We start from the raw sequence: 26828 nt of genomic DNA, 5'->3' as shown, positions 1-26828 counted from the left end.
ATTGTTGCAGGCTGATATCTAGTCATTTCCTGTAACTAAAAACTGCCCATTTTCACATGTAGTTGCTTTGAGTGGAGCGTTTTGATGCCCCACTCAGAAAATAAATACTCCAGAAACGAGCAGTGAAGCTCTCAGGATCATTTGTGCTACCAGGGAGGAAGCCGCTCACCATGTCCTAATCCCCATGCAGCCGCTGTATTGATTGAGCTCTCGGCTGGAGTGTTGTCCTGTCATCTGCTTGCCTCTACTTAGAGACGCGGAAGGTCGGCTGCCACGGCGTCCGACTTTGTGAGTCTGACACATTTCTTTTTGAGGATCGTGTCTGAGGAGAGAGGGCGAAACAGATTTCTGACAGCTGCTCTCTTAAAATGTTAGAAAAGAAAGAAAATCAAGCCGTGAAGCAGACAGAAGAGTGAGAGACATTGCAGAGAGAGTAATGAAGGGCAGGTTTCACCGGAGAAGGTTCTGGAAATTGGCTGGCCCTTTGGGGTCTATGACATTTCTTTGAAAGTGCTTTGAGCAGCACTTTTCTTGGCATGCCACTCAGACCGATACTCTGTGTTATAGAGGACCAAAGTGACTGAGCGGAACCAACTTTGTTCCCACTTAATTAGACTGGAAAATGTCCCTATTTAGCATCTCAGCAGAAATTAAACAGCCTCATCTAGAAACTTTGAATGCTTGTGTCAGTTTGTTTTCTACAGAAAATGATTAGGACCACAAAAAAAAAATTAACATTGTTCTTTCATTCTATGAACTACTCAGACCTCAAGTAATGCAAAGTAAACAAGTTCAGATTCATTTAGAAACAACAATACTAATGTTTTGACTTGGGAAGAGTTCAGAAATCAGTATTTGGTGGAATAACCACGAGGTTTTCAACGGGACTCTATGCAGTGGTCTGAATGTTTTCCAGAGCTGTATATCAATATATTGAGAATATTATGTATTTCTTTGCTTTAAAAAAGTAGAATGTGTCCATTCCTCCAGTAAAAATGTGCAGACTGCTTGCTCAACCATTTGGGGAAGACTCCAGGGGAGTTTCCTACCGTCTAAGCTCTTCATACCCTGCAGCACTTCCTGCAGAATCAACTGGAATATGTATTCTGAAACACGACTTGTCACCGCTAAGCGTCAGGGCCTGTAGCAGTGAGTGAGGGCTGCTTTCAGGAGTGTTGTAAGTGCCAGTTTGAATTGGTCATTTGTTATATTGACTGCGGACTGAAGGCTTCCCATTGATTCGCCATCGATGTGTAGGTGAGCAGTAGATAAGGCAGCAGATGGGGGGGAGGGAGATAAGCTCCTGCCATTTTCCCTGACAGCTATGGACGCCTCAGAGGACAGCACAAAGTCAGATGTCTGACAAAGTCACCCATGGAGCGTGCAGTACACCGCTAACACACACGCTTGGTCAAAATCACTCAACATTTTCATGCTTAAGCTGGTCTCTTGCCGTTGAGCACTGCAAGGCTGCTATATTGAATTAGCCGTCGTCTCTGTCACATTAGAAGCTCTCTTCCTGACGGCACCGTATCAATCAACTGATTCATTCTTATTAGATTAAACTATGGGGGTGTCACGTCGTTAATGTGAAAAATAGGACGTTAGAGCCGGAAAATGGAAAATCTATTTCAACAAAAGGCCAAGAGTCAGAGGAAGAGTGTCAGACATTACTAATGGTAATGTTTGGAGTTTGAACTAAGGATATTAATATTGATTGAGTGACACTGTAATATGCTTTTGTGCATGGAAATTCAGATGTTGTGATTCTTGATAGGCACAATAAGGATTCCTTCAGCAACCTTGGACATTTTAAGCCTGGAAATCAATCAGGGAACGGCCACATGCATGGAGAGATCCTGTTAGACTGTAGACACAAATAAAAGGATCTTAAAGTGGTCAGTTTCCTTTTTGTGAGAGGTAACTCTGATTTATGAAGGTTTCTTGAAAGACGAGTTGATTAAACTGGAGACCATAGAAAACAGGAGGCACTATGTTGTTTTTCAACAAATCAAACTGCTCCCAACCTAAAGTTTAGTGTAAATTAAACAGTAAAATTAAACTTGGTGTTTAATATACATCAAATATTTAAAAATCTTAAATATGTCATCAATATGTAACATTTAGGTAAAAATATTTAAAGAGGTTGTTTTAAATTTGTATAATTTTGAGAAAAAGTTCTCTTGCCAAGCTCATGATTCTTTCACTCTCCTGAAAAACAGATTTTTATACATATTTCTTGACTGTTTTGCACATTTCATTAATAGTGGGTATTTTGTGGCATTGATATTATATTTTTCTATTTAATGAAGTTGTTTACATATTGCACTCCTCTTTCTGGAAGGTCAGACTTAGACCTTCAGGCACATTTTAATCCTCAAAACAAATATAAGAGGTTAATTAATTGGTAAATAAAGCTAACTTTTAAACCTTCCTCGGCGCAGAAAGAGAGCTTGCATAGTGTAATAAGTAGGATATTTCAGGAGCTCAGTTCAAAAGTTTTATACATACAAATTCAGACAAATAAAAATAATGATATTAAGTGTTATGGTTTACATAATCATGGTGGAAACGTCTAACTTTACAGCTGGAAATAAAACAACATTTTATTGCTAAAGAAGCTGGCTGTTCACTGCTGTATAAAAGAATATTAGTGGAAAGTTGAGTGAAAGAAAAATATGTAGTAGGAAAAATGGTGCACAGGCAACAGGAATAACTGACTGAGTGGATTGTGAACCAGATATAATTTAAAAGTGGGTTTTACCTCCAGTTTCTGTTCTGGGTCTAGTTGTTAGCTTGATATCAAAGTATATTTCTTTTTTCTTTTCCTTTTCAATGTGATGATGCCCATTGGTTAATTTGAGCCGCCTGCAATTTTTACCAGAACGTCCGACTGGATCATGTTGTAAACTATGTGGCATGGTTAATAACAGAAAGCAGAGATTCAAATCAAAATTTGGTGATTTTTTACTGCCAAGTCACAATAATTAATGCATTTGGAAAAACTGAACCTTTTGTGTATTTTTACCTCCGTTTTATATCCACGTTTTGCCGTTTTATCCCGCTTTGCCTTCGTTTTGTACTTGGTTGCATGAGTTTATTTCTCTTGGTAGCTGGGCATTTTAAAAGAGAAGACTTTATCTTGCATTGTCCCCTTTGATTTTTGTTCTGATCCCCATCAGGGCCAGTTGATTCATAAAATTAGACAGTTTCTGACCTCTAATCAAACCAATACAACTCTGAGCGACCTCCAGCTCACAGATGCTATTTATCTAAGTTACATTTCCTTCCAGTTGACATGGGTAGACTGGAGAAAATTATTTTTAAACATCAGTTGTCAAAGCAGGAACAAAAATCCTTAAAAAAAAAGCACTGAGCTGCAACGTAGTTTGAGTTTTGAGTATTTGACATTTCCGTAAGACTTTTTTGTTAGCTCCAATTTCCAGTTGTAATTCTATTTTGTTCTTGCTTTCTTTACTAAAAAAAGAAATTACAAATTACAGAAAATGTTTTCAAAAAAGTGTTTTTATTTTGATCATCCCAAGCTGCAAGAATTTTTGTTGAATTATGAGAACGGTTGTAATATTAGCAGAATAAAGACGCAACTTTACCAGAAGAAGGTATTAAAATTTGGAGAAAAAGTTGTTTAGTGAGAAAAAAGCTTTTATTGTTATCAGGATCAGTCTGTGATTCTTTCTTTGAAATAGATGCTCATGTGTTAAAAGTATTAAGTATCGTCTGTAAAAACATTCCGTATTTAAATTTTTTGTTACTTATTGTTACCATGAAATTACTACTTCATTCTTCTAATATTGCAACATTTTTTGGTAATATTATAGCTTTATTTCCGTAATTAGAAAAAGAATAATATTTCGTCATAGAGTTGACCTTCAATTCCCAGAAACTGATAAATATCTGACCGTGACATCTGCTGCGCTCGTCCTGAGCAACAAGCTAAAACTGCAGGATCGTGACGTCTTCCAGCTACGTTTGTTGAAACCACATTAATAGTTCAGTGCTCTGCTCTTGTTAACTTCTGTACTTTTATTTATTTCCTCAAGATAAACTGCCGGCTCCTCTGTTTAGACTATAAATAGATTAATACAACATTGCATTCTCTTTAGTTTTTCTGTTCTGGGATTAAAGGCGTAATTTCAACCAAAGTTTGAAACGCTCTTATGAACCAGAAGTCCTCCAAACACACAGCCAGATCCCGGTCAGCAAAATGCATTTAGTTCAGTGTCCATGAGATTATATCAACAAAGGATTATTTTTAATGATTAATTTTAGTTCCCTCTGCAATGTTTATATGTCGAGTTTGTGAATTATAACCTGTCAAAATGACGGGCAGGCTTCAAATTTTTCAGTCTAATTCGGGAAATATTCCAGTATTGTGCCGTCTGGTTGGAGCATCAGCTACTGGTGTGTTTTCATCTGAAGTCGCCTCACCAGTGTCATCCCACTCTCTTGACTCAGCCAACTCGTGTTTTTAACCACATTCATCCGTTTGGCTGGTGGCTTTTTCACACTTTGCTGTCCCTTGGGCTCGTTGTTCTCCTTTAAAGTCGGGCGAACAGAAACCTCTAGCGAGGCGTAAACACCAAAGACAACATAAATCCCTGCAGAGTTTTCTTCCTGCAAAATTCACACTGGTATAAATTGTATCTGCCGCTTGTTGTTGGGCAATGCTATACTCCTTTTAACTTTTTTTTAGCAGTTGGCAAACTTCGCCTATAAATAGTTGTCCCCAATATCTCCTCTTGCAGACGTCCAACCAGCAACTGCTAAGCCTTAAAAGGGCATTTTAGCATGATGTATTCCTCAACGATTACCCAGGCCAGCATGTTTTATTCTTAGCACTGCTAAATCAGAAAAATACGCGGCTCTGTAGTGCTTTCCAGTTGCATTTATAGAGTTTTTTTATGCCGATCAGATCTGACAAATCAGACAGCTGTGGAGAAAAACATTCGCGGGAATTCATCAGAGATGCACATAAAGTTCAGCTGAAGCATGAATGCATGAATCTACAACAAACACCCTTCTAAACGGTCTATTAAAGGCGGCGTGAATAATGCATGGGGATGTTGGCCAGTTAGTTTTTTTCTTCTCTTTGCTGCAGTTTCCAGCACCAACTGATGCTGAAGCACAATCAAATGGTCAAACAAGAGCAGTCAGAGGCACTCTGCCTCTTTGCCTCGCAGCTTGCTTTGGCAGCGTAAAAGATCCACAGTCCCCACTTTGTTCCTGACAGCGATTTCTTTCTTTCTTTCTTTTGCTGTCTTGCGCTTTCTTCTGGCTGCTAAAGACGGGGAATGGGAGTTGGTGTGCGTTATCTGAAGTCTTGTGAGGCACTCTCTCGTGGCCTCCTGCATCACAGTGGGTGTCTGCGAGCCTCGATTCCCCCTGGGAGGAGTGAGCAACGCTCGCCCACCTGGGTCCGCGCCGAAGCAGGGCAAGTGAGAATCAGGGGGTGGCGATTAAAGGAAGAAGAAGAATGAGATGAACTGCTGTGTCCGCAGAGAAGCCTCTTTTTTTATTTTTATTACTGCATAACATATGGAAACAATCCTGAGGGGCACATTGAAAGAAACGATTTGCCTCCTTTCTGTGGCTTTCTTCAGGGCACACATGCTGCTAGACGTAAACTCCCAGGAGAACAAGGGAAAGGAGGCTTTGTCACCATATTTATGTGCTAATGTTGAAACACAATGTTCCTGAGACATAAAACTCCTTCAGACATTATTAGGTGAATATTATCAAACATTCAAATGCAGTTTAAAACCTGCTGAATGCTTGGAAAAGTAGCAGATCTTGGGTTTGTGAACGGTTGATGACTGTTTACATCTCACCTTTAAATTCATAGCAAGATTAGCACTTTCTCTTTTACTTCCTGAAAAGTTCATAATGAGATTCTTTGGTTTGAACCAAGAGCTTTTGGACAAACATCTCATGCCAACTGTCAAGCACGGTGGTGGAAGGTGATGATTTGGGCTTCCTGATGATACATGTCTACTTTTCCCCAGAATTTACTTTGGTTTCAGAAGTAGTGGCTTATGAAGTTTTACTGCCATATTCTTCCACAGGGCGCATTCATACCAACCCTTGTTTAGTTCGCTTTAATGCAGCTCCAGTTCAGAGCAGGAAGGAAACTACATTGCAGGGCATTCTGGGTAAATACAATCAAAACAAACGTGCTAGCTTAGTGTTAGACAGTGACAGACAAGAGAAATCCTACAACCACTAAAATTTGATGCCACTACATTTTTGTTTACATTTTGTGAAGAATGAAGTTGTGCAGTTTTTTCATCATTGGTTTTTGTATAGTTTCCTTCAGTTCTTGTTGGTGCAGCGCCCCCACAGGCGAGGAGGGGAACAGGTTTGAAAGAGAACCGCACCTGCTGAAAATGTAACAAATGTTGCATCTTTGTTCCTACTGGACTGTCTGATGTAAAAACATCCCAACATCTGTAGCAACCTTGACTTTTTTTTGTTTGTTTTTTGTTTGCTGCAGACAAACTGTTGCTTCTCTACGGTTGTTGCTTTTGTTTTTTTGCTTAAACATTCATGTTTAAGATCAGCAAAGCATCAAAACTCCCACTTTATTGAGGAGTACATGGTTATTTCAGTGACTGTTTTACTTTCAAGGACGCAGACTTTGTGCTCCGGATCCCCTGCAGTCAGTGTCCACATTTTGTTCTTTAGAGGGTTGGCCAGGTAGAAAGAATCTCCTGAATCTCATCGTCCTTCACAGAAGGACCTTTGAACACTCAAGTCTGGTGTCATCAGTCAGGTTGAAGGATGAACAGCCCAGCCTGGACAGGCTGCTTCACTTCAAAAAGTGGCTTCAAATGCTTTGTTCTCTTGTTTTTTTCACAAACTACCTAATTTGTTTGTGCAAAACATGAATCATGTGAATATATATTATTTTTCTTTATGTGTTTGAGGAAGTTAGGATTTTAGCTGTTTGCATTCAGAAATTAAAGCTGTTCTCTTTTAGATTTCAGTCTTTTTCTCCTTTACTTGCAGACAGATTGACCAGGGTAGTAAACATAATTGTTCAGTTCATCGACATCATATCGTACATCCTCAGGGTATTAAAGTGGAAATGGCTCACGCAGTCGCCTCTCGCTACAAGCTGCCAACATGGAAGTCTGCCTGCCGCAGCTTTAAAACCTTGTTTGATAGATAATAATTACAGCCAGAGTCCTCCATACAACAAGACACGGCACAGCAGCCGCTCAATGTGCCCGACAACAAAATCAGAGACTCCTGGAGAGGCTGGGAATCTGCAGTACCTGCAGCACAAAGCCCAGCTCTCTGTGTTTGCTGCTCTGGGAATGAAGGGCAGGTGTCCGTGCCGTGGCAGCAGTCACACTCCTGGCAGCCTCTGGGAGAGTAATTGATGACTCCTGGTAGCAGCAGAGATGGGATCAGCTGGAGGGACCCGCTGCAGCTACTGAGAGGCCCAGCAGCCTTATTGCATCACCCACACAAAGATATTGCACTCATAAGCCTGAACTCATTCCTGTGTAGCAGAGAAGCGGCGTTTCAGCTCCATGCCTGATTTGGGGTTTTCTTTCTGCAGATTTCTGCAATGTGTTTGTGGTTTTTCTGTTCTGTTGATTCTTTACTCAGGATTGCACATTCATCACACCTAATGGATTAAATCCAGCAGAATTAGCAGCACAAATTGGATTATACCATTAAACCATTAAATTCATATTTTTACCAGGTAGAGTGTTATTTAACACTAAAATACCAAAGTTGAGCATGATGGATGGATGGATGGATGGATGGATGGATGGATGAACAGATGGGTAAATAATAATAATAAAAATAATACATAGATGAACTTGGACTTGTTACTTGTTATGTAAGACAGTGAAGGAAGTCAGTAATTTAAAGGTTTTTGTCCTTTAATCTTGTTCATAGACGAATGCAGCATCTCCTCCTCTTCTTCTTCTTCTATGACTTTAATCAGTTTGTTCCTCATCGGCTCCTCATGCTGCCCTCCCCACAGCGAGGGTCACTCCCTGTCCTGCACACTAATGATTTGTAACACATTTACTACTGTAATTGTGCAGCCTCAGACTGCGATTAGCATAGCTCTCCATATTTATGGAGGAGATCTCCATATATCCAGTTGGTGGCGTATATTACCAGTTATTGTGGCTCATTAGGACGATTGTTGGCTGGGAAGGACGAGAGGTTTGATTCTGCTTCCTGTCAAATGAAGCTCGGCCTCGGCTGACCTAATTAGCCTGGTAATAAATCAAAGCACCATGCAGGCTTCTGGTATTCTGTTGATATGATATGTCAGTGACCGTCAGGGGAGGCCAGGGAAACCTTCATCACTTCTCCACATCAAGGTTAGCCAAGAAAACCAGGCAACGCGTTCCAACTCCAGCAGTGGACACTTCAGCTATCTACCAAGTTAAATCCAAAGCAATGAGCACAGCGGTGCTCCCAGAGTCCCAGGCACATGTCTGACTGAACTTCACCTAAATACACACTCTGACTTTAGAGGATTCATTGGACGGATGCTGTTGGGCCAGAACCTCCAACCCGGAGGGAAACGTCCAGCTGCTGGCCATGTTGGTGTGGAGATGAAGTTAAGAAACCTGGGAGAGCATCTACTTCTGTTTTGCTCTCTCCATATTGTCTATAAAGTATTAATATTATTATGTAACTATCAAAATTCACCAGACACATGATGTCCACCTTCTGTTTTTGTTAAAGTTTAATCAGTTTTTTATTGATTTGGAACATTTTCTTTTGCTTTATTTAATTTTTTTGTGAATTATTAACATTTTTGTCCTTAAAATACCAAAATGTCCACCTAACTTTATATGTTGGTGCGTCGGATGATGTAATTTTTAAACGTTAAACAATTTATAATTTGATCAATTACTGAGAACTTGAGTAGACCTTTTACCAAATAATTTTTTATTTTTATTATAAAGTATCTCTACTCTTACTTAAGTATAATTTTTGGCTGCTAGAGATTTTCTTATTGGAATATTTTTATTCTAACTCAATTTAAATGCCAAATGCTTGGTGGCAACACTACACAATTAATATACAGAATTTGTTTATGAGAAGAGAGGAACTTTAACTTAATTTCCATTTCAGTCTTATTACTGCATCAGTTTTTAAGTGAGGAATTGTATAAAGTCTGCAGAAAATCTTAACAAGTATTTCTGTCTATGTTCTGGTGCAAATATCTTATTACACTTGATATAAAATAAAACCATCTTACAAGTAACTTTTCTGCAAAAAATAGGAGCTTATTTTAAGTAAATAACTCCTCATGAAAAACTACTTGTTGCATTGGCAGATTATTTCATTTATAACATGACATTTTTCCATGTTGCAAATGAAATAATCTGAACTTTTTTATGAATATTAAATTATTTACTTCAAACGGTTGACCAACCTTTAATTTTTTAAAGATTCATTGAGATCTACGTTGCTTTTCAGTTCAGTTTATCTAAAGAATTGTTTTTTATAAACGCACTGCAGTTCTCAGGTGCTGTTTTTTAGTTCCGTTTTTATTTTTCTTTAACATTTGGACAAACACTGATTGTCTGCTGAATACAAAAGAGAGACGATGTTGGTTTTTGTTGGTCTTAGTTGATGAGGTTGCAGACGTTAATGATGGCGTCCATTGGGGGTGCAGTGGGTGCCGTGGCATTGTTAACTTTTAAATTAAAAAGCAATTAAATGATGAATCAGACTGAACAAAAAATCATTTCTTTCTACTTGCTGATCAAGATTGCACTTCCACCCAATCTGTTACATCAAAGCAGATGTTTTTTTGCTATTAGCAGCAACACACATGGGGTGTTAATTAAGTTGTTGGATAGATTTAACACCAAACGGTAGAGAAAAATAGTTAAATATATCTATATTATACTACATGTCTCTCTGTTTTTAATAATCACATTTTGTACAACAGCTCATGCATATAGAACATGTGCAGATTGCCTCATTAAATCTGAAAATTAAGAATAAATGGCTGTTTCAATTGATTCTGTGAGTATTCTTTTGCATTAAAATCAGCTTGTTATTCTTAGAGAAAGCAGAAGAATTTAAATTTAGACGAGAGTAGCAGCAAGTTCTGGAAAAGTGGCTTGAAAACAATATATTTTGCTTCCGTAATGCTAAATGGGGTTGAAATATGCAAATTTATCTACAATTCAGATCTAAATCTGAAAGTTAAATTATGATATTCTTCGATTGAGACATAAAGTTTTGGTTACAGGACCAAGTATTGACATCTATGCCTTTTTAAAATGGTGCTAGCATGCTAAACATGAACAATTAAGAAAAATTAAACATTTTATCAAATTGAAAAAACATAAAGCCAACATTTTAAATGAAATGCAGAAGCTTTAGATTGGCTTAAATGTTTTTCTTTTTCCTTTTCTCAGCAGAGTTTAATGTTAGCATTAACTTTATTAGCATTAGTTTTAGCCAGTTAGCATTAGCTTGCTCTACTTCTGCCACTGCTAATTGAATGGAAGTACTTACATTTAGATTTTTCTAGTGTGATAGAAGTAAAATCTACAAATCTTATAATTGAAGCAGATTTAGTTTAATCAAAACTAAAATAAAATAAATAAAAAAAAAGACTCCAGGTCAATGGACAGAGCTAACATATCAGAACATAAACTGTGAAATTAATTCAGTTTTTGTACCTTAAAAACAAGCAAAAGACGATAAAAACATATTTATGTAGAGTCATATTTATTCGTCTAAACAAATATAAACGCATCAGAAATAACAAATGCATAATTTCTTGGCATAAAGGAAAATTTAAAGCTGAAAATTTTTAATTTTTCAATCAAAAATCTATGTTTGTAGAAGCAGGTAAACAATATTTTTATTAAATTATGTCTTTAAATAAATCTGAGTTATTTCAAAATGTTTTCCCCAGGATAGCAGAACATATTGATAAAGTCATAAACCAAAATAAAAGTTTTTGCACATTATTAAATAAATCCTGCATAATGACTGTAAAGTGTTTGTTTGGACATTTTTATTATCGAGATAAAGTTTGGTCACCAAATATGTATTTTACATCATTTATGATAATCTTAAACAGGATAACTGATAATCTGCTTTAACCTTTGGAAAGTTTGCCGTAGAAGAAATAAAGAAAATCAAATTTTTTTTGCTTAAAGCAGCCGCTTATCTTGTACCTTTTATTGCGTCGTGTTCGGCATGTTGTGCTATCGCCCCGGCAACGAATCGATTAACTTAAAGTATTTGCTTGTTTGTTTGCATGTTGGATTACTAGCTGCCAAAAAACCAAATCCAGAGACTCTAATAAGGATGAAGATGTTCGGTGTAATTACAGCCAGATAAACAATAAACTGAGTTGTTTTTTGCTTGTGGCTAAAGATGACCAGTTTCAGTCCAACTAAAGTGAAATAATTGCTTTTTTCTTTTAATTTCTTTTTGTGTTGCATGTTTTCTGAAAAAGGTCCTGCAATGAACAGATTGCAGCTTCATTCAGGAGAAAACTAATTTCCTGTGAAAGAAAATGAAAAGTTTTATCGTCTTTGAAGATTTTGTTTCTGCTTCATCTCTGCACTCAAATTGAGACTTTCGGTGCTTTAAAACCCGATTCCCTCTGGCTTACATATTTCTGATTTCTTCTTTTTAATTAAATGCACACTTTTAAAAATTTTAACATTAAAAATCACCATAAATTGTTGTCTTCTGGGATGTTGCTTTAGTTCATTATAAAGAACTTTGTGACTTTTGTCCAAGTATCTTCAAAGAGTTGTTGTGTTTGTTGATGCTGTGGGAAGCAGGGATTTCCAGTTGCAGTCAATCTTACAACGGATCTGAAGAAGCCTCTGACTGAATACTGTTACATCTCTTGGATTACACCATCAGTAGTTAGCTAGCACTGCTATTCCACCTCATTTGCTTTCTGTTTCTGCTCTGCTTCCATCAAGCCTCGTTTTTCAACTTTTCAACTCCTCTGGGACTTTGAGTTGAGGTTCAGGTGTTATTTTAGCTTGTGAGATGCTAATCAGTTGTAGAAAGTATTCCTTGTTACCACAGTTACGCAATGTAACTATCCAACATTTAAAAAAAAGAGTATGAGCATGAAGGGACACCAGATTACAAGAATGTAAACTCACTCTGTTCATCTCCGTGAAATTTGTGTCCAGACTTTGACTGGGCCATTTTTAAATGTGTTTTCTTTCTTTTATAATCCATTTAGTTGTTGACTTTCTGATCTGCTGATAGTTTAGTGGATTCATGACAGTCACCAGCAAAGCAGTCCCAGATCATCATACTGCCTCCACTATGTTTCACTGTGTGTATTTGAAATGCTACCGGCTTAAAAAACAAATGTGAAAAAATTCAAACTTTCCAATAATGTCACTTCACAGAATATTGTTTTAGGAGTTGGGCTTGGTGTTCCCATGGAAACCATTTTTGTCTCTCCTTGCTGAATGTTCGCTGCTGTTCTCGTTTCTTCTGTGACAAAAAGGGAACAAATCGTTCTTTTCTAGAGAGAGAGAGCCGTGAGCTTGCCAATATTTCTGATTCTCCTCCATCATCGGTTGTACGTCAGCGGCCCGGATTCCTCCTGAGAGTAAACACATCCCTGACCTTTCAGGGGTTACTGAGGCTTTCATTCGTCTGCGGCTGCATCCCGTGTCGTGTTGATTCGCAGGTAATCATCTCCATGCTCCGCTGCATTCTGAGAGACGGGCCGAACACCTTTTCTCACTCCGGCATTAAGGCCACCGCCGTGTAAACACACACTGGTCTGTGTCGGAGGGGGACGCAGGCCCCTCACCAGGGGATCCAATTACCTGCGATTGCAATGCAACAGTTAGCACACATCGGGACCCAAGAGACGGACAGACACCTGCTCCTCGCTCCACATACACGTATATGCTCTTTGCATGCGAAGCTGCAGCTCATTTATGCATCGCTCGGTGAACCTTTACCTCCCCGCTCGCTTTGACGGTGTGGGTTTGTGATGCTCCAGTTTGGGCGCCATCAGTCCATGTTCTTAGGAAAAGACAGATCAGAAACATCCCAGCTGCAGAGCAGGAACATGTTTTATTCACACTCTCCTCACATGACTGAGAAACGTTTGCTAAACAGAAAACAGTTGCAAATACTTTTTTGGAGATGAGCGTGATGTTGACACATTAGCGTGTTTACTCCAAGCTAACTGATGTTGTTTCTGAAATGAGTCATAAATGGAAATTTGTTTCTGCTGCTGGTGTCAAAACTAAAGGTCCAAGGGCCAAATCTGGCCCACCACAGCTTTTTATGTGGTCCTCTACACTCCATAAACTACAACAGCGTATTAGGCCCACTGTAGATAGAAAAAAAATTATACATTTCCAGTAATAGCTCAGAAATTGAAAGATTAATCTCAGAAATGACGTAGAATAAAGAAGGAAGTTTCTGATTTCTAAAAGTTTAAAATGTGGGGGGAAAAAAATAATTAGCCTTAATCTGAAAAAAGAACTAATTTTCACAGCTCCATAAATTTGAAAATTTGAAGGAAATGACCAAAAAATTTAGAGATAAAAAACACAAAGTTTAAAAACCTCAAGAAAAAACTACAAAATGTTGATTAATCTTAAAGAGAAAAACATTTCTGAGTTCCAAAAGTTGAAAATTTACATGAAAAAAAACAAACAAAATTTTTTAGATTAATCTTAGAAATGTTCTAGTATAAGCAAAGACATGTCTGGGTTTCTAAAGGGAAAAAAACAAACAAAAAAAACAACTTTTGAAACTCAGTAAATTTCCAAAAGTGGAAAAAAATAACCTATTCTGAAACTCAGAATTTTTTTTTATGTTTGTTTTTTTGAGCAGAAATTTGCTCTCCTTTTTTCTCCATCTCTAATTGTCTGCTTAAATATTTCTTCAATCAAATCCAATAACGCCATATCCAGTATTTCTCACAAAATCAAGTATTGATTTATCGCCACACTTTTTGCACTATTGTATAATTGTGACTTTATTGCACATTTTCTAGAAAAATTGTCAAAAATGTTGGGTTTAGGTGATACTAACTCCGACCTGCAGGTGGCAGTATGTTTCACTTCTACTACACAGCTGCCTCAGCCTTAGTTTAAGTAAAATTTTAGTCTGTGATGTGGCGAGTGACAAAAAGAGCACATTTTTTAGCTAAAATTTTAAAATTAGCTCCAAAACAAACACAAAACCACTTGACAAATCCATCCAATATTTCTTTATTTTAAGAGGTTCTTGCTGAATGCAGACGCAGCTATTTATTAATATTTTTGACAGTTTGGAAAACGTTTTCTGGCATAAATTCATGGTCCTTTGAGAACATTTATGATTTCAAATGAGTTTGACACTCCTGGTGTAAAGTGAAAGCAGAAAATGTGACATTCGGTGATGTGGCTCGCCTCCTCTTTGTTGGTATCTGTCAACATGAGGCAAAAACATGAGAAGAAAGCGGAATAAATTGAAGTAAAGCAGCTTTTTATCTAAATGTCCCATTAAAGTCTAAAAGAAGCCATTTGTAAAAGTTTCTTTACAGAAAGGAGATTTTTCTTAGCTTGTCTTTCATGTGCAAAGTGTGTGTTGTGATCAGTGCTGAGTCTGTTATCCGAGGTTTCCTCAGACCCTGCAGGGGGTTCAGTGGCTCACCAGCAGGACTGCTCTCCTCCAAACCTGATGCTACACCAGCTGAGCTGCCCTTTGACCTTTTTGTTTCAGGGTTCTTTGTTTTGCTTTGCTGTTTTTCAGCAACCACGTTCTCCAAACCTCAGGTACCGGAGATGGAGCTGAACAGCCGCTGTGTATTTATTTGGTCTATGTCGATTCTTCCGAGATTCAAACGTTGTGATTAATTTAACTAAAATCCATCATTATCCTCCAGAAACACACAAATCAAAGATGCAGTGTAGGTGTTTAAAAGGTGAAACCTGATTAGGCCTGCGACAATAAACAATAAATCAATTAATTGCATAACATAAACCAAGCTCAATAATTCTCATTTGCAAGATTTATTGATTTTTTTCTTGTTTTCTTTTCTACCAGAAACAGGACTATAGAAACAGTGACGCCTGCTTAATATTTTCCTTTATTTAAAAAAATAGTTTAGTTATTGGATTTTTTATAATTTAATTAGCAATATTGTGGAGGACAAAATTGTCTTTTGTGTCAACATCTTGTATGTGGCCCAGATGTGTGCGAGTCTCGGGGGTTGGCACATGTACAGTACAGACCAAAAGTTTGGACACACAGTTGTGTCCAAACTTTTGGTCTGTACTGTACGTCCTAAACCTGAAAGTTTACTTTTGTTTACTTGGCGATTTTTCTGTTAAATTTGCAATGAAGCTAGTTAAAAATGAATGAGTGGAGCTTGAACCCTCCTGCAGTTCTAAGAATGAAGCTGTCTGACCTTTCGACCATGTGCGTGGTTCTGTTGGGTTTTTGTGTGTGTGTGTGTGTGTGTGTCAACCGGTTGGCCGACCGTTACATCTGCCGTTATCTTCCTGAGCGCCGCGTTAAAACTGCGAGTTAAACAGTTAATCCTAGTCAAAATGTTTCCCAAAAGAGTAGAAATTAAGCAAACAGTGTATAAAAGGTCTTTCTTTTTTAGCATAGTTTGTAAAAAATAAATTAAAATAAAATAAGGTTATGTATTTGTGAATGTGTCGCATTGTGTGCATTGGGCTTTGTGTGGATCAGTAACAGTTTTTCTGGGGGTAAAACATTGTAACATCCAAACATAGTGGTGATAATGTGACAGTCTGGGGCTGCTTGTAGAAAAACCATAGATTTTGGAGTGGCCTAGTCAAAGTTTGGACTGGTTGTTCCTGCTTCATATACCTCAAATGTGGCTGAATTAGAATAAATCAAAGGAGAGCAGATTAAAATTTTTCATTAGTGATGAAAAATACACTTTTTACTTTTAGGTTTTGATAGTTTTTATCTCCTTATTAAGTAAAATCATAATTTTCTCAACTTATCTTTGAAGAAAGGTTGAAGGAACAAATCATTTTGCTCTCCAAAAAGAAGCACCACCCTTCTGGAAAAAATGTTAAAAATCGAAAGAGTGACCAAAAACACTAAAAACAAAACCAGTCTCATTGTTTCTGATGGTTTTTTATCTGTACTGGTCCATTTTCACACACATTTTGGGTTCTGCTGATGATTTATTAATACATGTGGAATTGGTTCTCATCCATCCCATTAATTGCTCAGGAAACCAGATAAAACTGTAGCCGTTGGTATCCGTCTTCTTCTTTGGTGATTCCCTCACTTCCTGTAACAAGAACCAGTCTAACTTACTTTTATTTGTATTTAGCTAAAGATCAAGCTTTGCTATCAAGTAATACATTTAGTAAACTGCACATTTTAATTGAATTTCTTATTTTCTTGCTGCTACTTCTGCTCCAAAATCTGCAAGCTAACGATGTTAGCTGCCCATAACGATTGCTTTTATATGCACTTTAGTATCTGGGTATAAGTTCTTTAATTTAATTTAATTTAATTTATCAAACATTTCCTGACTTTTCTTACCAGAGTAAATAGTGTGTTGAGGCTTTTATCTTATCCACTGTGATTGGTGAAAAACAAGATATCGACTTGACCTTTTAAAGTAAATAAGATTTTCTTCTGTTGGATTTAATTTGAATCTTTAACCAGCCTGTGCGAGAAATTAAATTCTCTTTTCCCCCACATCATAGTGGAGCTGTTTTATAACGGTAAGAAGTAGAAACGTTTGTTTTCTTTTGAAAAGAGTCTCCTGAAATCGTTTTTGTCTGATTTTGGGAGCTGACCTTGGTGCTGAAACCGCAGCGCTCTGCTCTGCTGTTGAATCTCTATCAAGATGTTTTCATCCTCAAATTAAATTCATTTTCCTCTGAAAACAACACAGTACAGATCTGAACTCTGGTTTAAGAAAAGGCTAAAATTCATGTGTCTAATATGTCGGCCTTAAAAAGTCTTACATTCATTTAGAATATGTAAGTTGGCCTTAAATATGTCAATCAAAGGTCTTAAATTTTATCGTAGCACATTTGTTGAATCTTGGTATATTCTAATTTATTTTTCTTCTTTGCGTTCTATGATTTGAGGCGGTTAAGGCTACAGCTAACTAGCTGCTAGCTTGCTAGCTGGCTTTTTTGCGTCTATTATTGGTAGGTTGGCTGGACGATGTTTAAATTCGCCAATGGTCAACCTGTACAGTGTTACGTGCATTGTGTGCAAAATACCGTATCACTACTATCATATGAAATATGCCGTTTTTTGTACATTTCTGTAAATTTCATTCATTGTGGTTTTAAAAAGACTTAAATTTTACTTTATGAAGCATGTTCTGAACTTTCCTTATAGTCTTGAATGCTTCATGAACGTCTCAAGATGGTATGTTTTTAAAAAAAGTAACAAAAAACTTTTTCCTTCCACTGAACTTTCCATTTATGCAGTAGAAGAAAAGTTGAACAAGCAGCTTCTGGCATTTTATCTGAAAATTGTCAAGTCAGCCTGATCTACTGGAACATTTAGTATATTTTTCTGGTTAAAGGATATCAGCTGATTTTATTTAACTTTTACTGAAAAAAACCCAAATCTGAGTAGTTTTTGTTCACTTTCACTTTAAAGGTTTGTGTCCTGGTTAACTGATGAACAGCAGGTGGCAATTCACCTCTTCAGAGGGAGTCATATTCCTGCTCTTGTTTTGGAAAATCACCCCTTGTTTTTAGCCTAAGCATGCTGCAGTTGAGGCTACCGCTAACTAGCTACTAACATACCTAGCTAACTAGCTTTTTTGCGTCTGTTATTGGTAGGTTGGCTGGACGACGATCCTCTTTGTCAATGGCAAACACCTACAATGTTACGTGCATAATGTGCAAAATAGTTTAGCACTGCTACTGTATAAAATCTGCAGGGTGTTTTGTGCATTTCTGTAAATTTTATTCTTTATGATCTTAAAAAGACTTAAATTTGACTTTATGAAGCATGTTAACTTTTCTTGAACGCTTCATAAACATCTCAGCTTCTGGCATTTTATCTGAAAACTGCCAAATCAGCATGATTTGCAGGAATATTTAGTATATTTCTCTGGTTAAAGAAGGATATCAACAGATTTTGGTGTTTCTTAAACACTAAAATATGAGTGTTTTGTTCACTGTAAAGGTTTGTGTCCTGGTTAACTGATGAATGAAGCCAGCAGGTGACGACTCACCTGTTCAGAGGGAGCCGTTACTGAAGCCTAGAGCCACATGAGGCCATACATATTCCTGGACTTGTTTTGGAAAATCACCCCTTGGTTCGACAAAGAATCAAGGAAAAAAGAAAGGATGTCCACTCGGGCTGACAGATGAGAATTTTTGAGCCCACGCGCGCTGCAGGAGGACCACTTATATGACACAGATGTAGTCACGGAGCGAGCGATCCGTCAGAGAGCTGGAGGAGAGCGCCGCAGACATGCCAAATGACAACGCCGTCGCAGACAGATGAATCAGCCCAGTTGCTGTGAAAGGAGCATGAAAGAGATGTTCACATTCATCCATCCATCCTCGTCAGCCGCCGGCAGGGCCACCCTGAACCGCCGCTCCCTGAACCTGACGGCTCTCACCTCAACAAAGACACACACACACACAGGCGGGTTTTTAGCTCCATAAAGCGCCGCCGCCGCCGCCATGGGAGGAGGGGAGTTGGCCACATCTTGTTGACATTTTCATAGGCACTCGGAGTAATTTATGTAAGGTTAGCTCGCTCCCAGTGCAGCAGGCCAGAACACAGTAAAAGCAAACAGAGGGAGAAAGAGAACAAATTGCTTTTTTAAATTGCTCCGACAAGAGCTGCTCTTTTTGCTCTATTAGGACGGAGTGCAAACAGCGCTCCAAACCAGGGGGGCGTGAGCTGCAGGACTGAATCAAACAGAAACAACTACTACTGAGGGTTTCCGTTCGGCCGTTTAGCTTTATTTTCAGCCTCGCTAGACAGTTTTGTTTCACGAGGCTCGTCTGTGCTAATAGCTGAAGACACCCACCTGAACGGGCGCTGCAGTTCCTCCTGACCTCGTGGTGTAAACATCCTCCGTCACTATTAATTAGCCGCTTCCAACACATACTTTTCTCTCATTAGGGGGAGGAATAGCAGATAATGAGGAGCAGGATGTAAAGTGGAAGAGCTGCGCCGGTAACATGTCCTCTATGCATTTTATCCTTGTTTGAAGGGAAAAAGTCTTTTTATTCTTCCCAAACCAGCATGATTCTTTTTAAACATATAATTTCTCTTGCTAAATCTTTAGTAAACTGTAATTGTGACTCGACTCACAATTATCAGAAACCAACTTGATGATAACCAAAGATTTTTTTTTTAAATGAGGCAAAAGTGAAACGGTTTAGATTTGGTGTAAAACTAACACAACATTTTATTTAAAAAAATATCATACTAACATTAAAGCACGGTGGCGGCGGTGTGGTGGTCTAAAACGTTCTGTAATTGTTGGAAACATTAATTTTTATTTCTGGCAGAAATTCCTGATGGAGGATAAAGATTCAAACTGGTGCAGACGCTCCTGACACTCAAGTCGCGTTCGGTCTGAACTCAGAATTAGTTTTACATTTCTATTTGGATCAAAGCTGAATAAGGATTCTGGTTCAGTAAGAGCTTAAGCTGTTTACCTAATATCTACTAACTGGGGCTTTCCTTCAAACCCGCCTGTTTAATAGTGTCACTTAGAGGAAGCCATGTTGGCTGACCGTAGGAAGCTCGCCCCTCGGTGAGACCACGGCCCGTTTCTGGCCTGGACCTCAAAGGTTTCTTGTAATCCCGTGTTGTTCTCTCTAAAGCTCGTCCTTGGAGATGCATTTGATGCCACAAACACAGCTGGCTGTCCTTTTTATTGGCGCGTGATCAGAAACGGCTCGGCTGAATACGACGATACACTCCCAGAATTCATAAACCCAACTTCAACCCTGGTTGTTTAAAGTTTACACGCCTAAACTGCCCTTCTGAAATGTACTCCTGAGCACAAACAGAGCACTTCACCCTTCCCTCCTGATGTTGACACATGGTGGATCTGGAAGATTAGCAGACAAACCCCTTCTGCATCGTCTCTGCTTCCTCTCCGCGAACCGTCCGACTTGGCTGCACCTGCATTTTTTGGCTGCAGATGAGAACTACCAGCTCTGTGATTTATCTACTTCCTTTCTGTTTCAGCTGCTGAAATATAGATTTATCAGAGGACGCGTAGCTGCATCTAAAGAGGCATTTTTCATTATAGCACTCAGATGTACTGTGGGCGCAGTTCAAGGGGCCAAATCTGCAACACATTACGTATTATCTTTGATGTACTAAAGTGCAGCTTTTCTGCTGCAGAAGAAAATAAATCTTTTTCTACTTTCACGTTTTAGACGGAGACGCCAGTTGCTCACTAGTTTCTGTATGAAGTTAAATAGCAGGAAAAACAAGAGTTTTTCTTTATGGGTAAAAATAGTAGAAAAGCAAATAACCGTTTTTTTTCTTTGATCTGCGGAGGTTCAGACCGTACCAGGACTTTTCTCGCTTATCGTTAAACGATTGATGTCTCACACAAAGACGCGGATCGCTTTGTTCCACGTCTAGGAAACCTTTCTCTCCCCTAACAAGGTGATAATGGACCGGTGTTGAAGTGATCCCTTGCTGCTCCTCCTCCTCCTCTCTGTCCTGGAACGCAGCGTACCTCTTCATCACCGCTGAGGATCTGAAGGAAGCTGCTGCTGCTTTCCTCAGATCACAAACTTCACTCTAAAGCGGCGGAAAAGCTGTTAAAGCATTCACAACCCTTGATTTGTGTAATTTTTTAAGTTGAGAGGGTGATAAGTACGAATTTGAACCGTTTTAAGATATAAAAATCTATCCTTGGATGAGTCAAATTTATAGTTTCACTACAGATTCTCAATGGACTTCGACTGGGCCGTTTAAACCCAAAGGTTCACTGCAAAAACACAAAAGCTTACCAAGTATTTTTGGTTTATTTTCTGAGTACACTTGAAATAAGACAAAACGAACTCAGAAAAATATAAGAGCTTCTTTTCAGTCAAATATTCAGGAAAAAGTCCGAGATTCGTTGACAGATTATTCCACTTATAACAATATATTCTCCCCATTTTGTAACAAATACATTTTTATGAATATTAAGGAATTATTGACTTAAATCAACCTCTTATATCTTGCTGAAAAGTTAATTTTAAGTTAGATTTTGTCTTATTTGAAGTGAAGTAAGATATTTTCACTAGAAACTAGAACAAAAATAATTAAGATTTTGTTTTTGCAGCAAACAGACTATTAAATTATAACCGTTCCTTTTGCTCCATCCATTCTTCAATGACATCTAACCAGCTTCTCAGTTTTCCCTCAGCATGATGGAGCCACTACCTTGCTGATTTATACTCATAAGACGTCCCTTTTGTAGGATTTGCCACATTAAACGTAGCTTTTTGTCCGGGAAACTTTGTTTGGTTTTGATTTCAAAAAACTTTAAAAATCTCACAAAGTTAACATCTAATGTTCTGACTTTAATTAAAGGTCTGTATTTAATGTAGTGTACAAAAATCCAGATTTATCACATTTATGTTTTTCAGATTTTGAAACAAACGTTTGTCCAGGTGCAAAAAAAAAAAAAAAAGAGTTGATAAAACAGTTTCAGGCAAACTTTAGCGTCTTCTCAAGGTTTGTGGAAATGATAAACTTGAACTCTGTTCATGTTTAGTTTCTGGACGTCACAGAAGTTACAAAAACTTCACAAATATATATAAAATGTTTGAGTCTGGAGGAGATTTTCAAAAGATAAAATCTGTGGAAGGAAGGATTTTGATCTGCAAGTTGGTGTGAAGATACGAATGACTGGAAAATACCTTTTAAAATAATAACTGAATGGATGAAATTTATTGCTCGAATCTTGTATTTCCACCAACATACCAGTTATTTTGACATCATATAGATGGGGAAAAGCAGAAATGTTAGTTTTTTGATCTTTTATTTTATCTCCTCTACAGTTTATATTTGTTGGTACGATGTGACCGTTTGACTCTGAAGTCAAATTAATTTCTTCCTTCCTTGGGTCCATCTATCTTCCCTTCATTTCTTGCTACTAAACTGATTTATTTGTTTTTGCTCAAGTACTGAAGACAAATCAACATAATGTCTAGTAGATAGTAGAGAAAACATTGTAATTATAAACACCATTTTTTTGTCCTTGCTTTATGTTTCCGTGTAAACCATGATACGGTTTTATCTGACTCTCCTGCTGCGAAGCTGCAATAAAATATCATCTAAACTTTTCCCTTTGCATTTCCTTCTTTTTGTAATTCTTTTATTTCAAACTTTAAAGATCACCAGAGATCCTGTAAATTCTCTCTAGTTCTTCACGTCAAGTCAGACATCTTGACTGATTTCCACCCGTTTCATTCAGAAACAATCAAACTGGACGAAATGATCTCAGACAGCCATTACCTGCACCGTTCTGTGCATTAGAGGAGAGTTTTAACACCGATTTCCAGGAAGTAGATGTCAGTCAGACTTGTACTTTAATGCTATTAAATGAACATTTGAACTAATTGCTGTCTTTCATCACATTTCTGGCTCGTAGCGTTTGAAACTGTGTGGACAGGTGTCGGTGAAAGCTGCGTTATGCGAAGCTCCCAGACCAGCCAAAGTACGCGATTGTTTCACAGCCGTTCGTCAAACAAAAGTGGCCCTGATCTGAGCTTAATGGCAGAAAAGCTCCTCATTCTTCTTGATCTGCTGGCCTGATTTAAAGGCGACTCAATCACAGCGGCGCCCTGACTCATGGCGTCTCCGTCTGCTTTATTTCATTACGTTTAATGGCGCTCTAATTGTGTGCTTTTAATGAGAATCAAAGGGACGGCGGGAACAAAGAGAGAGGTGTGCGCCGTCCAGGTGAGCGCTTACACACCTTTTTAATTACACACTAACTCAGAAGTTGGGCAAAGTTTTAGGAGCAGAAATATTTAAGATTTGGAAGAGTTTTCATCCGCTTTTATTTTGTTTTATGTAACAGATCTGCAGCTTTAGAGCAAAATATGCAAACAAGTTTATCAGTTGAAGTCAATATGTTAAAAACTATGTGGTTTTTCACCATTTTTAGATTATTTTTTATAAAAAATGTAATCTCCTTTTAAAAAAAATGCATTCAAGCTAAAACTAAACATTTAAATGTTTTTTATGGGTGTGATTTGGTTATTATAATTGATAATTTGTCCAACTATTATTCATTTCTTGTAATTTTCTGTAAATGTTATGTTAACTGTGTTATTGTTAGTTTCTTACCATTAATCTGCCAGCAAACTGGAGATATAAATGAGCAATTGTGGCAAATTTACATGGTCACAATGTAAATTAATGTAAATGCACATAGTAACAATGTACACATATATAGGAAAATAAAATCTCATTAAAATAAAATGTGATTTCACTCCAAATAAAAATAATAAAACAAAAAATAAATACACAGGCTGTAAAATGTCCATTTTCAAAATGTTCAGAAAGCTATTAAAATAAAGATTTTGTAGTTTTGTGTCTAAAATTGCAGATTTAATCCAACATGAACATGTAAATAAATGGTGCTTTTGGATTGGCTGCTTTGTAAATCTGAGCCAATAATGTGTTGACAAATTAAATGAGGAAAACTTAATTCAAATTGAATAATCTGAAAATATAAAGTATGACTACCAACACATGAACTTTTTATATTTATTCCTTGGACTCGCTGTACGTCCTGCAGCAGTTCAAGAAGCACAAAGTCTGTTTGGAATAAACTATTCATCATTTAGAGCGTAAATCTAAATTAATGTTTCATTTTAAACTGATTTGATCAGTAGTTTGAGGCATTTTGTGGAAATATTTTCAGTGGAAGGCGACTTTTATATAAAGTTTTTACTGAATTTGTAACCAAAGGCGAAACCGTTTGAAGGCCATCGATTCTTTTACAAAGCAGAGCAGGAATGAATCTGAGAAGCAAAAAGAAACGTGGAGCTGATATATTTCTGATCCCATCCTACCTGTCCAGCCTCACCACCTGAAACCAGGCGGCGGCCTGAATGCTGATACGTCCTCTCAGGAAATTAATCGCCCCAGCGAAGATCCTTTAGTTGAATCGATTGTCTCACAACGAGCCGCTCTCTGTCACTTCAGCGGCCGACCGCGGCACAAAGCGAGCCGCGGTCCTGCTGGAAATGTGCGATAAGAACAAAGGTGCCCATCACGTTTAATTCACGACTCTCATCAGGGAAGTTTCCTATTGTGGCCGCATTGAATGCGCCGTCTTCTGATAAATGGAGGCTAAAGTCCAGATTTTCGCCCCTGTCTGGTAATAACGTCGCCTGCTTTTCATTTCAGGATTTTTTCATGTAACTGCGGCTGTTTAACAAATCATTTTAGCACATTACTCCGGCTTTTTGTGTTGATCAAAGTGAGTTACTGATTGATTTATCCTCCCAGTCAAACTCCAATATAATTGATGCAATCAGTGTTTATGAATCTCCTACAATCTCTGCTCTAATAAAATGAAATGTATGATTGAGGTCTGGATGAACTGTTATTTTTTAAAATAATGCAGCAAACCGCAGCTGTACCTCATGCGGCGCTTCGGTGTATTTTTCTCTTTTGCCTTTTACTGCAGTGATGGATCACAGCGTTTAAAGCCGGCTGAAGTTTTAACATAAAGAGCTTTAAAAGTAAAACAGATTCCTAATCGGTTCTGGTAAAACCTGAGATGAATCATTTTTATTTAAAGCCAAAATTAACACTTAAAATTTGTACTTTATGTAATAAAAGCTTGAAATCTCAGGAACGAACAGCTTTGATGAATAACTTCATATATTTTTAAAGAATTGAACGTGTGTGCAGAGTGGAAAATAATTTTTTTTGGCTTGGTATCTAAAGTCAAAGGGTCAAAATGGATGTGAAGAAATTTAATTTGCAATTTATGTGAAGGTTAACCTGGAGGTCTAAGATGTACAACCTGAAATGAAAATATTAGTTTCTTAACTCACATGTTGTTGTCATGGTTGCTGCTTTTAGTTATTTACAGATTCTGAAAGTTTGGATTCTAAGCTTTCCAAGGATGTCAAACATTTTAGGACTATTTGTAATTTAATAAAAGAAAAATAAACTTTGGCAGAAACAGAAATCCTCTTCTTCACCAATAAATATAAAAACGATTCCCAGGCCTTGACTTTGACACATCATGTAACCTCACATGTCATATTAATCAGGATTTCTGTGTCGTTTCTGCTAAAACGCCTTTCTGATCTGATGTAGCTCCTTGTTTAAAAGCTCCTGAGTGATGTTGATGTTGCAGTGCTGGCCACCCACTGGTCTCCCAGCATCCTGCCAGCCACTGGTCAGCCAGTAAGTTTGGCCCCAGCAGCCGCCCACACCTTTATCTGCTGATTAAGTCCTGCTGCTGCTGCTGCACAATTTGTTTGCACAGGCGGGTTGAGCCCACAGAGGAGAGGCTGAGTGGGACTTCAGGGATGTAAGGAAGAAAGTTAAACTGGTTTCAATCCCAGCAGCCCCTCTGGAGGAAACCTACAACTGGAAGCTTTGATGTGACGTTTTACCATTTATTTTCTCATCTAATTAAATCGTAGATGGAGCCGTAGCTCTGCTTCGTTAGCCAGCACGACGGCTTGCTTGGTCTTGATTTTGTTGAAGGCTTTTAATAGATTGGTGGTTTATTTAAATCAACAGAGTGAATCCTTGGGGTTCGTGCTATCACTGGGATTCATAATAATTGCAATACAAGCAGCTACACATGCAGCAATTACAGTTTTTATGCACATTTTGGACTTTAAGCAGCAAAAGAAGTTGTTAAGCACGGTGGTGGAGGAGTCATGCTGTCTGAACTGCTCATTTATGCTTTATTGATTTTACTGTAGAGGTTTCTTTGGGTTTTTAACTTTAAAGGTTAATTTCTAACAACCTGGAACTGAACCGTTTTTTTTAAATGTAAAGTAAAATAAACACAAATCCTAGACGTTTTTTTTTTTAACAATTTAGCACATTTATCATTGGTTTCTTTCCTCTTTATTTAAAAAAAAAATAGCCTCTTTTGCTGAAAGTCTTAAAAATGTTTGTATGCAGCTGTTTTTGTTCAGCCTTCCTGTTTTCTTGTCTTGTAGAACTCTTTTTACATCCTTCATTCAAGTGTAAAGTGTGTTTTGGTTTGATTAGAAATTACAAATGTTCTACAAAAATTCCCAAAACACTTAAATTCACATTAAACTGTAATCTGTAACAGGCCTAAATGAATCTATCTGGATACTTTAATAGTTCATGCAATGATTTCTGGGTAGTTGCTTTGTTTAAAATAAATAAAAATTCATTAGAGACTTACTAAAAACAAGAATAAACACAAAACATCGTCATTAACCCCAAACATTTGGTGAAAATATAAACTTTTAAACCTGAGACAGCATGCACACTCAAACATGGTGGTGGCAGTGTGATGATGTGGGAATGCTTTCTGCTTCAAGACCTGAAGGATCATCACTTTGTGACATTAAACTTTTCTGATTAAAATTTACTCAAAAATCTGTCTTTTATGGCTGGAAAGCTGACATGAACGTTTTGGAGTGTCCTAGTCAAAGTCTGGACATAAATTAGAGCACTATGCTGATCTTGAATGCCCCTAAACAGCCTGGAAAAACCTCTAATGTGTAAGAAAATTTAGTTTTTTCGCATTGGATCAGGCTGGCTGGATCAGCTTTTTAAATTGTGTTTTCTATATTTTCTGTTTTATAATTTGATCATCTTAAACCTGTTTTTAAATATTTTCATAA

At 37.7% G+C, this 26828-nt stretch overlaps 2 protein-coding genes across 5 annotated transcripts in view; both read left to right on the top strand.

The window, feature by feature from the left end:
• LOC116715903 (neural cell adhesion molecule 2-like) overlaps positions 1 to 26828 on the top strand; it is a 288491-nt gene that overhangs the window by 78180 nt on the left and 183483 nt on the right. The gene's annotated exons all lie outside the window — the stretch shown is intronic.
• LOC116715496 (neural cell adhesion molecule 2-like) overlaps positions 7242 to 26828 on the top strand; it is a 200905-nt gene continuing 181318 nt past the window's right edge. The window contains exon 1 of the mRNA XM_032555907.1: positions 7242 to 7395. Within this exon, the coding sequence (XP_032411798.1) occupies positions 7242 to 7395 (154 nt within the window). The remainder of the gene's footprint in view (positions 7396 to 26828) is intronic.

The sequence above is a fragment of the Xiphophorus hellerii genome, chromosome 24 (assembly GCF_003331165.1).
Source record: "Xiphophorus hellerii strain 12219 chromosome 24, Xiphophorus_hellerii-4.1, whole genome shotgun sequence".
In the NCBI taxonomy this organism is placed as follows: Eukaryota; Metazoa; Chordata; class Actinopteri; order Cyprinodontiformes; family Poeciliidae; genus Xiphophorus; species Xiphophorus hellerii.
The sequence above is the reverse complement of the archived record's forward strand: the minus strand, read 5'-3'. Positions and strand labels throughout refer to the sequence as shown.